Source organism: Engraulis encrasicolus, chromosome 2, assembly GCF_034702125.1.
Source record: "Engraulis encrasicolus isolate BLACKSEA-1 chromosome 2, IST_EnEncr_1.0, whole genome shotgun sequence".
Classification (NCBI taxonomy): Eukaryota; Metazoa; Chordata; class Actinopteri; order Clupeiformes; family Engraulidae; genus Engraulis; species Engraulis encrasicolus.
This window is the reverse complement of record NC_085858.1, coordinates 6,539,573-6,554,039: the sequence shown is the minus strand read 5'-3', so window position 1 is coordinate 6,554,039 and position 14,467 is coordinate 6,539,573. Positions and strand designations below refer to the sequence as shown.

Genomic DNA, 14,467 nt, shown 5'->3' with positions numbered 1-14,467 from the left:
AGCTGTTAGTCGTATTAACTTCATTTTGTGACGTCACGTTTCATGGAAGAAAAAAAAACATCCCCCCCTCTGTTTTTTTGACAAATCGCACCCTGACTATCATCTACACCCAGGAGTCAAGGACACTAAAATTATATTCTGCCCAACTTCACAAAGGCACTATTCAAAAGCACCAGGCCCCATATTATGTTATTGTTTATAGAGTGTCTAGCCAAAATACTGTCAAACTACACGATTTATGAAAACCCATAGGTTTATACAGTAGTCCCCCCGTCAGCTAATATTAACAAGTGTAGGGATTAAGTTTGGCTCACACATTTAGGCTATGCCATTGATTTTGGTAAATCTATGTGGATGTGTATGCTTGGTGTAAAGTCTCATCCTCTCCTCTCCTCTCCTCTTCTCTCCCCTCCTCTCCTCTCCTCTCCTCTCCTCTCCTCTCCTCTCCTCTTCTCTCCAGGCTCTCCCTCTCTACCGGACAAGACCAAGAGCAGTCGAGAGCTGCTGATGCTGCTACCCCCCCACCGGGAGAGACCCAACAGTGCCAACTACTACAACACCAATGCTGACAACACACAGGTACTGGAACACACACACACACACACACACACACACACACACACACACACACACACACACACACACACACACACACACACACACACACACACACACACACACACACACACACACACACACACACACACACACACACACACACACACACACACACTATCATCATCACTAAAAATGCATCTTTCTTTTGTTTTTGCTATAAACTGGACGTGTAACGTAATGCCTTGCTCTCCTTTTCCAGACCAATAACGTGCAGCGTGGCCTGCAGCAGCAAGGCAGCCCCTGTAAGCCATGTGGGGATCGCCACACAGGCTTCCCAGACAGAGGTGAGTGGATATATGACTTTCATCAGGTCTAAAAGTGAATTCAATTCACTTTGTTTCAGACATGTAAATACATGTCAGGTAAAATATAAAACTTTTACATATCTGAAACAGAAGAAACTCTAAGAGAAGAGGTGAATGGAGTCACACCCTGGGCATGTTTCTCATTGACCTCATTAGCGAGTGCTTAACAGGGGTCATAGGGTCAGCTCCCTGTGCTTGTCCAACAGGGGAGAGTTGACTCATGTAAGTGCCTCCACATCAGTTCCAACAGCACTGAGGAGCACTTTCGCTTCCGACACAATTCTGACCCCCACACTCAATTTCACCACAGCAGAGTATGGATGGCTCTGACAAAATAGAACTCGTCCCTAATCGCCAGCCGACATCCGTGAATATCCGCGGACACCGGCGCCGGTGTGCGGGGTTGTATTGAAAACAATGCAATTGAATTTTGGCAGAGCAGTGCTCCACACTTTGTTGGAGACGATTTGCGGACGCCCTAACAGGTCTCAGTTGGCATCGCTGCCCCCTTCTTACACACGTGATGGATGAAATGAGGTGGAGTGACACTTTATGTGTGTGCACTGTGTGTTGTGGTCTGTGTCAAATAGTAATCTCTGTGGGCTTGTTTGCTTGCCTTAAAGATTGTGATTATGACCATAGTTTATGGTACGCTTATGGTAGCATATTGTGGTAGAGGTAAATCATCTAATATTAACTAAATGATGCCTGCAGATATATCTATTAGCAGGTTTACCTCTTCCTCTATGTTACCACTTATCACTTAACCATGTTCTTACTGTAGTATACCCCCCTGATGTGCCCTCTCTCCCCCCTGCAGGATTCCCGGCCACCCCCAGCAGCTGGAGCCTGGACGGCTCTGAGGGGCGAGAGCAGGGCCTCAACCTCCAGAACCCCGGCAGCCTCATCGCACCCATGCTACCACCACGCAACTTCCCACAGGGTAGGACGCTACATTCATACATCGAGTTCAACGAGTTCATGTCACGTGTACCTGTGAAACCGAATTCATCCTCTGCAGTCCACCACTTGGTGCTCCAACTCTTGACCTCCAGCAACCCTTTAGCATGGGTGCTCTGCTGCAGAACCACTGACCTAAAGGTCTAGTCGATAATGCCTTGTGTACACCAAGCACCACCTATGGTACCTGAGCAGCGGAAGTCATTATATCTGTATGGAGGGAAGGGGAATAAAGCGACCAAAGCGAATTCACCAGGAGCGAAGTGAACTGAGCGACCAGAGCGAATTTTAACGATTAAAGTCAAGTTAATCTTATGGTAATGAGCTATGACGCTGTTTGGCGGAAACCAATCGGAAGGTTCATATCTCCAAATGTCCCAGGCTGTCAAGTCAGAGCCGTTATATGATTAGCTAAATCAAACATGTCAATGCCGCGAATTCATGGCGAAACTTCTTCAACCACCTCAGCTACCTGGGTCGTGTAGGTCATGCTTGGTGTACACAAGGCATTACTCACTCGCTATCACATCTGTATGAGGCTTCAAGAGGGATGTTTAGAAACATACCACTGAGTTCTGCTAGTTGGCATCTGTTACACATGTATTTTCATAAGATTTATCTTCATTATGCCTTCATGTTCCTTGATAGGGATATTATTGGACACACACACACACACACACACACACACACACACACACACACACACACACACACACACACACACACACACACACACACACACACACACACACATTATTCATATATACGGTATATATGAATATACCTGTACATTATTCAGACTATGTAGGCCTACAATAATGACATAAAAAATGCAGACATTTATCAAAAATGAATCATTTTCTGGTTGGTTTCAATATCCCATAGATATGTTTCAGACTGCATTGTGTAGTACAGTGTCACGTGAGGTATGAGGACAAATCACTCATTGTGTCTGGCCCACAGACTCTACTACAGTATATTTCCAGAGTCGAACAAACTGTCTTCAGAAAGTAGAACTGGTTTTGCCAGTGCCAGTGTTTTGTATGTGTTTTCTCCTCAACACAGGAGACTTCACTAATGAGCTCCTCTACCTGGCTGAGGAGTTACGCTAGCTAATTAGGATCAGCTGGTTCAACAAATTGGCCGGAACAAAATATTGAAAGACTTAACTTTTTCCAAACCAAGACGCTTGCAATTGCTTGCTATTTGCATATGGTTTGCGGACAATAGAATGATGGCAGCTACACAAGAAATGATTGCCAGTCCCAGCCATATGCTCGAGAGGATTGTGTCTCTTATTAATTGCTGGTCTGGAACTCGGACCCTCTTTGTCATCTTCATGTTTTCTTTCCGAATGGCAAATTGCATTGGCATCTAGTTTGTATCAACAGTCCAGTAAAAACTTCAAACAGTGTTTTGACTGCGTTCATTGTGATTATTTTAGACTCAAGTCCTGCCATTGTCTGTCTCTTTGTAGGTCATTTTCTGATGCACTTTGATGCTTTTCAACAACACATGAATGATATTCCCCCAGCTCTGCCAATGCGCTCCATCAGAAAGGTAGGCTGAATGTGTGTAGTGTTGTGCTGCTCCATTCACAATATCCTGCAGTAGCAAAGAGGAATTCAGTCGCTCGGCAGACAGTGTTACAAACCGTGCTAAGACTTACCTATTGTCTTCTGTATTCACTACTATGTTATATAGTTTTTATGCTACAATGTACACATAGTGTATCTGTACTTTTATGTTTATGTGTATTTTTTGGATGACTCTTACTTGTCCCTATGATATTGACTAATGTGTGTGGGCAAATCACTTAAATCCTTACTTTGTGGTGATGAACAAAGCACCTTGAGCTGCTCTGCTATTATGAAATGTGCTGAGTGTGCTAAAACTGTCTTTGCCATGTCCTTGTCTTCCACTCTTCCCTCCTCCAGTCTCCTCTGCACCCGATCCCTGGCTCTCCGCCCAGCCCCCTGTCAGTGCTGGGGGGCAGCAACTCCACCCTGTCGGGCAGCGCCAGCAGCGGCGTCTCCTCTCTGAGCGAGAGCATCTTCAGCCACTCGGATCCCCCCAGCCGGCCCGAGCAGCTGGACGCCGCGCCCCCGCCCCACATCCCGCCCAGCCACTACTGGAGCCCCGAGGACCCGGCCCCCCCGGCCGCCTACCTGCACGTGCACTACGGCTCACAAGACCACACGCACTTCGGCCCCCACGGCCACGGGCCGCACGGCGGGGACCACGACGGCCTCGGGGAGCCCCCGGGCCCCGGCTCCGCTCGGCCCATGTGCCCCGAGCTGCCGCACCCGGTGGGTGGCATCGGCGGCGGTGGCGCCACCTTCCTGCGCCGGCCTGTCGGCGTGCCCACGCTACCCCCCAAGCCCTGCATGCGCGTGGTGGGAGGTGCGTCCGTGGGCAGCGAGGAGGAGTCGGGCAGCGCTGGCAGCAGCGGGAGTGGAGGAAGTGCAGGCAGCGGAGGAGGAGGAGTAGGGGGCATCCAGCCTGTGCCGCTGCCCAGACGCATCTTCCCTCCGCCACACACTCAGCGCGAGCTTCACCGAGCGGCCTGGGAGCAGCGCATCCGCGAGGAGCAGGAGGAGAGCACCGGCTGAGGTGGGGGAGGAGGAGGTGATGAGGAGGAGGAAGAGGAGGAGGTGATGAGGAGGACAGAGGAGAGGTGTCAGATGGACAAGGAGCATGGACTGGAGCACAGTGAAGGAGGCCTGCAGCTGGCTGGGTGCCAATCAGAAATGGTGGTGTGTGTGTGTTTGGGGGGGGCGGGGGTGCAGGATGATGGGGGTGGGTAATGCAGAGTCTACGTGGAGCTCCTGTGTTCAGGACATCACAGTACTGTGCTGGGGGGAGTTTCTCAGGGGAGGGGGGACTCAAAATGGCGGGTGGGTTGTTGGCTCTGCGGGGCCATTCGGATCGGTTTATAAATATTCTCCGAGAAGCTGCTTTCATTGAATAGCTCTCATCATTTATCTGCCTCTCCACCATCAATCCTCACCACAGACTGTAATAACCATGACAACCCCCCCCCCCATCCCTCCCTCTCTCCACTCTCCCCCTACCCCACCCCCCCATCCTGTTCCTATCTCCCAACACTCGGTAGAGATATAGCTCTTGAGCACACTGTTTTTTGTACAGCCAGTCCTTTAGCATGCTTGTTTGTTTTTACACTTGAATGTTTTGTGAAGTGAACACACAAAAATAACGCCTGCCTCTTCACTTTGCTCATGTCTCCTCTTAACGCCACCACTACTGATTATCAGGGTCAAGCACAGGGTTGACAGGAAACGAAACGGCGAGATGGCTACAAAACGGGGGGGCTATAGGTTGTGTTAGGATGAAACGCTCGTATAACGTTTTAGGAGGGGTTTGTGAAAGGTGCGAATGATGTTTTTTGGAGGAGGTTAAATGACGGCTCAGGAGTGATTAGGAACGTTGAGTTTTGGATCAAACAAGGGCAAACATTTTAAATGACATATCAAGTCAACAAATGAAAAGGGACCTGGCTTGTTGAAGGGTGGTTGGTGACTGGTATGGTGTCGATATGATATAGAACAATCTGTGTGCGTGTGTGTGTGTGTGTGTGCGCTTGTGTACAGTACGTGTGAGTGTGTGTTTGAGAGGGTGAGAATAGGGCTCGGGGGAACTACTGTGAGTTGTGTATAACATGTAGGTGAGTTAGTATGAGGCAAAGTTAGCCAATACAGGCTATTGATGCCCCTATGGCATGACATGTGACGTCACATGGGGTCTCTAGCTGTAGTCTACTACTCTTTATATCACCTAAAAACACACAAAAAATATTGTTACAAACTAACAGCTGCTCATCCAGTATTTTTCCCCCCAGGATTCACACAAGCAGCTCAACAATGACTCCTCTCCCCCACTGTCTGCTTTTGAAACCAGATGTTGTTTACCCTCAATCATATTTGCACCTTCTTTTACTCTGGACATGATCTCCAGGTTGAAAACAGACAAAGTATTTGCACAAACGTTCACAGTTCCACAAGCTTATTTAACATTTCAGAGATGGACCCTCATCTGCACACAAACACAACACACTTGGAGAATACGAATCCATGGTCAATTGTATTAGCAATATCACAACAATAATACCCAGGGTTACGTACCGTACGTATGTCGATGTCAAGAGAAGATCAGTATTTTGTATGGATTCCGTGGGACTGAAATAGTGACATACTGCATGATAGGCTGTTTCTCTCTCCCACTGCTCGGTTTAGACATGGTAAGGATCTTCACAAACCCACAAGGAGATACAAGTCATTCAGCATCCGGTTCCCTGATGATCACTTTTAGACTTTGTACTTACTGTTGGCATTTCCTGAATCTCTCATGGGCTCTTTGTGAAAATGTTTGCTGTGTGTGCGTGCGTGTGTGTGTATGTGTGCACATGAACACAGCGGTGTATGTGTGTGGTGAGGGGCAAAATGGCTGGGATCCACCAGCAACCTCTGTCACAGGTGTTCCCCACCCCACACAGACATACACAAACACACACGTGCGGCTCTAAATACCAAAATGCCTCCTGGCCTTAAATGCATCTCCACTCAGTTGACTCCTCATAGTATATAATCATGAATTCATTCTTGGCCAGCATGCTTGGATTTGCCCATACTGATATAACAGTGCATCTCCCACCCAGAAATAAGGGAGGTGCCTCTACAAACCTCCTAATCATCTGTGTATTTCTCCACACAGACACAAGTCTAACCCTCAATCATCAATATACTGTATCTCCCACACAGAGATAGGTTCATCCATCCCTTAATCATCACTTAGACGTAAGAAGTTTCATCACCTGTTCCTTCCTGCCTTGTTGAAAGCGCCATGCTTTCTGTCAATGATATCTGTCTTTGGTTCTTCTCAGTGTGATGAGAAAGTGTAGTAGAAGTGTTGCTGTGTGCATACTATATGCTTGCCCAAGCCCAAGCTCTTTCCAAACCCCCGCACCCCCTACTCCCCTTCCATAACAACCCTTTTGCATTAGAATCATAGAGGAGAGACTATTCCGAACGTTCCAGAGTGGATGGATATTATGCTGGAGTTTGTGTTTGTTTTGAATTCTCTACACCTTGGAGTTCTGAATCAGTGTCACTTCACACACTAATGTGGTTCACTCGAGGACTTGAGGGCTTGTGAAGGAGTTGACTTTCTGTTGGGATGGTGGCTGGTTGGTGGGTGTTGATGGGGGAATAGAGTGGTCTTCCTCAGATGGACTCATGTTAGTGCGCCTTGCTGTTTTACATAAAAAAAGTATTATTCTGTGTCCAGGAGACTCTTATTTTTGTATATTGGGACACCAGCAAAGGTGTTCAGTGGTTGAACTTTGTGTATGTATGGAAAGGAGCGAACATTTTTTGGGCCAAGAAGTTTGTTAAAGAGAGCGCGTTACGGGAGAGGCATGGGAGTTCAGAAGAGAGATAACGGAAAGAGGATATTTCAAGTGACCTCAGAATCGAACCTGTCTTTGTTCTGTGTAAATACTCCCTAATGCTGTCAATATCAATGTTTAAAATGATGGACAAAATGATTAGAAATTGACATAACTAGATCTTCAGTAATTTATATACTGGACCATGTGCTATCTTGTACATATTGTGTCTGCATGGAAAAAAAAACATTGTTCTGAGTCATAATTCAAAAAGTCTTTTTTTATCAGTATCGGATACCTCATAGTAGCCTGGCAGATCTTTGAACATTTTAGCACAATCTCAATCAATGCTCAATCACCTATACTCAAACTCCGCAAAATTTACATTCCAGTTGGGATTGCAACAGATTTTTGGCATTTATAAAAATCCTCTGCTTTCATTTATCGACCTACACCTGCCATTGTGTTTGTGTAAAAAGGCAGTTTCCCCTTCTGACACATTAAAAACAAAAACGGGATTATGGAATGAAATTGTATCACACATATCCTGTTACTGACATTTTTAACAAGGCAGTTTCACTTCTCACTTGCTGCAGTGATGAATTATGTTTTAATTTCTACGGCACTTTTACTGAAGGCAGTGGACCTCATCTTCGAATTGTGTACACTCAAATATGTGTATGTTGTGTGGAATTCATTGGTTTTTCTTCAGAGTAAAACAAATTTGTTCTTGCAAATTTAAAAAAAATAGACTCAGCCCATTCATACGCAAACATGTACTGTCCATTCACAATTATAATTATACAACCTGCTTGTAACTCAATTATGTTGAATAAAAATCCTCCAAAATAGCACATGGTGGTTGTGTGTCTATTTCTACCACTGATGTACCCAATACAGTTCTGCATGTGGTGTGTTCTGCCAAAGAGGGTAGAAGTACACTATTAGCAACTAATAATGATTAGTAACTAAATTAGGAAGCTACATTTGCTTAGTTTACGACCGAGTGATACAATTCAACAAACACAAAGTCCAGGAATAACATATGCATACTACACATTAGGCTTAATGTACCAATAATGCCATTTATTTAATGTTAGATCTTCTGATAAAATACTTTTTATATAAAAGGAAATACTTCATGGAAACAGAAAGAACAATTCACGCCATGATCATGTGCATCTTCCCAGCGTGCAGCAGTCTCCCAGGGTTGTTGTCAAAGGCCCAAAGCCTTGTGGTTCTCCCACAGCCATGCATGATAGTGATTCAGCTTATGGTCTTCTGGAGTCACCTGAAACAACAAGTGAGGGGAGGTGAGGTGAGATGAAGAACTGGAGAAAGTGAGGTAGTTGTTGTCTTTCACATATCTACTCAAACAGTCATGGGTAAGGGGTTAGGGCGTCAGACTTGTAGCCCAAAGGTTGTCGGTACGACTCCCGACCCGCCAGGTTGGTGTGGGGGGGGGGGAGTGATTAACCAGTGCTCTCCCCAATCCTCCCCCATGACTGAGGTACTCTGAGCATGGTACCGTCCCGCCGCACCGCTTCCTTGGGGCGACATTGAGGGCTGCCCCCTTGCACGGGTGAGGCATAATTTCGTTGTGTGTAGTGTGCAGTGGAGTGCAGTGTCACAATGACAATGGGAGTCTGAGTTTCCCAGTTGGACTTTGGAATACAGTATCTACTGAAACAACTTGATACCACAAGGGGGCAGTGTGGCAAGTGTATAATAGAGTAGTGCAGTCATTCACAAACTGGGGGTGGGGACCCCTAGGCGGGTGGTGGACAAAAGGAACATTGCATAAAATCCACAGGTTAACAGCAAACAAAATACCATCATTGAGATAGTAACAGCATTCAATAGATGTATTAGAAATCCTGTGGACTTCTATCAATATTAGCAGACAAAATATTCCAAAAGGGGGTCCCCGTTGAAAAAGTTTGGGTACCACTGGGGTAGTGTACTGTGAGTGTGTTTGTGTGTGCGCATTACCTGCTTCCACTCCTCGACACAGAAGATGCGGTACGAGTCGTTGCCATATTTGCCAATTCCATGCAGCTCAATGGGATACCTCCATGTTTTGGACAGGTACTCATCTATGGGATCATCAAAATAAGGAGAGATGGTGACCTCTTCTATTTCTGTATTAGTCAGCTGATAATGGTCACCATGATTACAGAACCATAATTGGTGTTACCTTTTACAGGGGGACATTTACATGAATTGAAATAATGTGTATTAATGTCATAATATGTAATAATATGTACGTAATTAACAACACTGTTATTTGTAACTCTTGGGCGTTGGTCTTCATCAGGGGGTACGGCGACCCCCACCCCCCAACCATGTCCCCTGTCATTTCAGCTATGTATGATCTCACCAGAGAAGCGGATGATGGTTTTAGCTCGGAGGGTGTTGAGGCCCAGTGGCTGCAGCAGGTCTGCTAGAGGCTTCCAGTCACCCCCCCTTGTCACCTCTGCAGACGGGTAACGCTCAAAAAACTGCCACAGCACTGGTAGCGCCATCTTACCTGCACACATACATGGAACCATGTTTTTATGTCCATAATGAAAACTAATATGCAAACAATGTTACTCAGGTGCTCATCTGTATCTGTAAGTCCAAATAAGGGAGGAAAGAGCTGAGACACTCAGAGATTTGAGAAAAATATTTAAAAGCCCTTAATATAACACGGTATTATGCTCTGATGAAGGCCAATATGGACGCAACGTGTAGGCTCATATGCTTTAAAACAGTTTTGCCATGTTATATTAAAGGCTTTTTTAAACATTGTTCTCAAATCTCAGAGTGTCTCTGCTATTTCCTCCCTTTTGTGGACTTATAAAAACTGAATATTTTAGAGAAAGAGACAGTAAGTATGAAAAGTGTCTTAACAGTAAATGTGTTCAGGAATACAACATTCTGGAAACTTTGTACAATATTCATAGGATAAAAAAATGACACATTGCATGCGTCAGGTGTTAAGTTTACCGCTGGTCTTGTTGAGGAAGATTGTTGCCACTAAGAGTTTCCATGGGTCGTGGAAGAGGGTTTCCTGTACCAGATTAAATGGTGATCGAGGAGGTGTCCACTTCTTGAACGCCTTTCGCCTAGGTGGACTCAGGCCTACAGATAAAGCCAATGTCATGTGAGAAGGAAAGTTACTGGAGCATCTCAGATGTGAAAGATTGATTTGTGTTTTTATTTAGAAACGTGCCAGACTGAAATTCTGACGTTAGTACATCTTCACCGATGAAGTCGATGAAGACATGTTAACGTCTGAATGTTAGTCTGTCACCGCTCTGAATAAAAAGCCTAGTCAATCTTCGATGCTCCGGTAACATTCCTTCTCACAACTACTACTACTACTAAAGAAAAGGAGTGCATATACATTACTTTTCAATGTAAAACAATTGCATGTTCTCTATGTTACATCATCACAATGCATCACACACACACATGAAAAAAAAATGTGAAAATGAGAAAGGAAATCTGCCTGTAACAAGATATCTTGGAGACCTATTGATTCTCGTCCTTCCTGCAAAAACTCTTTTGTAATGCATGCGCTACTGTTTGGGTGAATATCTTATCCTTATGTCATTAATATGTTAATATGTCATTAATAAGCAATATGTCTTACAGTCTTTTAAAGACTTCCCACTGAAGTAAGGACTGGTCTTGCGCTTCTCTGCTGTTAGACTGGCCTCTGTGCAGGAAAAACAACAACAGAAAACGTTGAACTATTAGTGATACAGAAAACAGATGTGTTTTAGTGACTTAACGTTTACATCTTGTACACCTGTATTTCGCAGTGATGTGGTTCATAAAGGAAGTAATTGTGGCATAGCGTGCTAACAACACACCATATACCATATACGGGCAAAATTGCCCAAGGGGACCGAGGTTCAAATCCGGCCTCATCTCTCTCTCCCACTAGTGTTCTGTCTCCATCTTCACTCTCCTGTCCAAATAAAGACTAAAAGCCCCAATCGAAATATATATTACTTATATATTTTTAAAAGAAATACTGTACTGTACTCACTGGTCTTTCTGAAGGGTGAGAGGCATTGTGATTCTACAGTGCTCTGAGAGGCCGGCAGCACCTCATGCATGTCAGTGGACTCCTGTATAGGCTCCTTGCCGCCATCTTCATCCACCTCCTGAAGTGAGTCCAAATCACCTATCCTCCGGAGACTGCTATCCTGATCTTGGTTCCTTGTCACAGGGCTTGTCTCAGACTTTTCTGCGGTAAGACTGTACCCTGTACAGGACAAATACAAACATTTCACTGATTGTTGAAAACATAATCTTGGATCACAGAAAGTCTCTTGATGTATAGACAATAGATTACAGTTTGACTACAGTCACTTAAAATGTCCTTAGTGCTCACTTAATGTAATCTTATAGATATAATAATGATGTGATTGGTATGCTTACTGCTACTTGTGGTGGATGAGAGGCATTCTGGTCCAGTGGTGTTTAGAGACTTCTGCAACGCCTCTTGTGGATTAGTGGACCCATGCTCCTCGCTGACATCCAGCTTGTCCTCCTCAATGCAGTCCGAATCTCTTTTCCTCCTCCAGCCACTTTCCTTTCCATCCTCCTCTCCCCCACTATCCGAGGGAGGTTGTACTCTTATGCTTGGTATTGCAGTGTGAAGAGGATCAGTCCTTTCCAAGCGGCTATTTTGAACAGCAGGGTGCGCCACATTTTGTTTGTCGTCTGTTACGTCTGTGTGGTTATCCATTGCACTGTCACTCTTGTGTCCTGTGCCATCCTGTGTCTGTGTTGTTGAACTATTCAGCACAGAGGAGAAGTACTGTGAAGCGTCACAATCCAGTTCACAAGCTTGCTGTTGTCTTGTGCGAGCACACTTTTTCCTCCTGGCTGGAATTTGGTTTCTGTCAGTAGTAGTAGGCCTATGTGTTAGTTCTTTGTGGTTCTCCTCGGCACTGTCGTTCTCTTTTTCTTTTTCATCTTGTGGCTGTGTTGCTGACACAGTCAGCTCAGAAGAGAAATACTGTGAAGCTCCACCTATCTGTTTACCATGTTGCCGTTGCTGTTTTCTGTTGCGGGTCACAGTTCTTCTCCTTACTGGTGATGGGCTTCTGTAGGTCACAGATGCTGCAAAACTAAACTCCTCAATCTGGGGAAGTCCACTGTCCTTCTGGGAAATCAGGTACTCTTGCAGAGATGCTCTGGACCTAAAGCGCTTCCCCTGTGGACTACAGAAACATAATGTTCATGGATTGTTACTGACCTTCATTCTGGCATCAGAACATACTATGATTGCATTTTAGAGACTGAGTGATTGTCTGTTATATGCTACATAGTAAATAAAATGCCAATGACCCCTTGTTTATTATTGGTTTATAAACAAGAGCTCTGGGTCTGACTAAATTGCTTTGTAGGCTACTGTTCTGAAAAGGAAAGTACAATCCATACCAAATCACGCTTACTTTCACTGCATGGCCATAGCCTACCTTGTGATGTATACATCTGTTTTCCCTGCACTTTTGCCCCCTTTGCGCTGTCTGACTTCTCGGATCCAGCCCAGAGGTAGAATCAAGGCATCGGGAGTTTTGACATCAGCTTCAGCTATTTGTTGTGCTTTCATTTCAGCAAATCATCAGCTGTCATTACTAGATGAACTGTCTTGTCCACGCATTTGAAACATGATCAATAACGCCGGACAAGCATATTGTAGCAATCAGACACAAAGCAGTTTGTACTTATAGCAACTAATCCATTCCGTCTCTCCGTGCCCACTTCCTATGTTGTGCACGAACAGCTGCGCAAGAGTCTCTCACGCGCATGCTCGCTTTGCTGCCATGTAAACAGACAGGGTAGCAACTTAGCCAGCATCTCCTGGACCACCAACCGAATATAAAACCCCTTATTTATCGTGTCTGGTTTACAAAACTGAAACGATGAGAGCCGTTCCAACATGGATAGACAAAGTGCACGACCGCGACAAAGTTGAGCAATGGTATGAGCCACAGCACTCACTGCAAAATTATTTTCCTTGTCGCTAACATTGAGCCTAGCTGGCTAACGGTTTAGTATGGGAAAGTCGATAGCAACGGTGGTTACTATGTAAACTAATAGAGATGGCATACGAAAGCTAGCAAGTTAGCAATATGTAACTTACCTAGTGTGCAACTACCAGTAGGCCTATGTTTTTAAACACACCACAACATGTTGCTCTTTCTAATACGACGTGGCTTTCTATTTCTATTAAAATGAATTTCGATATCTGATACACTTTTGGCTTCTGATGACAGTACTGACAACGTTAGCTGGCCCTATAGATAACCATTTACTGTGCAACGATATCTTATTGACAGGCTATTTGTCACTCCAGTAAGAATGTGTGCAAGGAAAAGTAAAACAATTAAACACACTGTATTTCAAATCCCACTAAGAATACATACAACATACTTAATCTTGTTTATGTGTTGTGATTTCTAATCTTGAAATTATTTGCTTTAAAACTCATGTGAAAATGTACAAAACAAATGTTTAGTTCACTACATTGTATTGCTCCATCTTTCTCTCCTTCAGTATTTATGATATAGCCTTCAAACCGGATGGCACTCAACTCATCGTTGCTGCAGGGAACAGGGTGCTGGTTAGTGAACATGTTATTACCCTCATTACACTTGGAGCAATATGGTAGTTGACAGTCCACCAGGAGTTACATAGCTATGCCTTGCAGTTGTGAATGAGGGATGCTGCAGGAGTGTATTGGTTCCTTACTTCCCTAACTGTACCCATGTTCTTCCTACTGCTGGTAGAAAAGTTGAGCCTGTAAACCTAGGATATTCTCCCTGATCATAGGCAGAGGTGTAGTAAAAGTTAAAAAGAAAGAAAGAAAAGAAACACAATTTCCTTCCAACACGAGAAAATGATCTAAGTAACCAATAGACCTGTGTACATGTCCTATGATTAGCTGACTCTGCATTGGTTGTATCAACTTTGTGGTGTGTCCTTGTTAGTTTTTTTCAGTAACAACATCTATCTCATTAGGTACAATAGGGTAAGTGGTGTAACAGCTATGTAATATCATATACCGTTGTTTTACTTACACTATGAATTTAACTTTTACTTTTACTTTTGACACCTTTGCTACTACCTAACATGTTTTTAGACGGTTTACTTAATAAATGTACAAACCTTT

General features: G+C 44.5%; 3 protein-coding genes across 5 annotated transcripts in view; 2 read left to right on the top strand and 1 right to left on the bottom strand.

The window, feature by feature from the left end:
- Nucleotides 1-7,239, top strand: part of dock3 (dedicator of cytokinesis 3) — an 84,780-nt gene extending 77,541 nt beyond the window's left edge. Inside the window, exons 50-55 of the mRNA XM_063193218.1 lie at nt 461-579; nt 818-902; nt 1,744-1,866; nt 3,361-3,443; nt 3,821-4,490; nt 7,220-7,239. Of these exons, the coding sequence (XP_063049288.1) occupies nt 461-579; nt 818-902; nt 1,744-1,866; nt 3,361-3,443; nt 3,821-4,490; nt 7,220-7,239 (1,100 nt within the window). The remainder of the gene's footprint in view (nt 1-460; nt 580-817; nt 903-1,743; nt 1,867-3,360; nt 3,444-3,820; nt 4,491-7,219) is intronic.
- A 1,113-nt stretch (nt 7,240-8,352) lies between these two features.
- mbd4 (methyl-CpG binding domain protein 4) lies at nt 8,353-13,090 on the bottom strand. Its single transcript, XM_063220660.1, has 8 exons — nt 12,771-13,090; nt 11,725-12,512; nt 11,330-11,548; nt 10,928-10,993; nt 10,279-10,413; nt 9,668-9,817; nt 9,280-9,383; nt 8,353-8,578 (listed from the first exon to the last, which is right to left on the bottom strand). The coding sequence occupies exons 1-8, from the start codon at nt 12,902-12,904 to the stop codon at nt 8,504-8,506; spliced, it is 1,671 nt and encodes a 556-aa protein (XP_063076730.1). The 5' UTR covers nt 12,905-13,090; the 3' UTR covers nt 8,353-8,503.
- Nucleotides 13,091-13,121: 31 nt separating this feature from the next.
- Nucleotides 13,122-14,467, top strand: part of ift122 (intraflagellar transport 122 homolog (Chlamydomonas)) — a 78,417-nt gene continuing 77,071 nt past the window's right edge. For all 3 annotated transcript variants that reach the window (XM_063220649.1, XM_063220636.1, XM_063220643.1), the window contains exons 1-2: nt 13,122-13,276; nt 13,852-13,918. In XM_063220649.1, the coding sequence (XP_063076719.1) occupies nt 13,218-13,276; nt 13,852-13,918 (126 nt within the window). In that variant the 5' untranslated portion in view covers nt 13,122-13,217. The remainder of the gene's footprint in view (nt 13,277-13,851; nt 13,919-14,467) is intronic.

Excerpts from the sequence above, each read along its gene's own strand:
- mbd4 (XM_063220660.1), bottom strand. The coding sequence starts at position 12,904 with ATGAAAGCACAACAAATAGCTGAAGCTGATGTCAAAACTCCCGATGCC. Across the intron at positions 12,513-12,770 it reads ACAGATGTATACATCACAAG|TCCACAGGGGAAGCGCTTTA; the intron begins GTAGGCTATGGC and ends ATGTTTCTGTAG. Across the intron at positions 9,384-9,667 it reads AACCATCATCCGCTTCTCTG|ATGAGTACCTGTCCAAAACA; the intron begins GTGAGATCATAC and ends ATGATCCCATAG.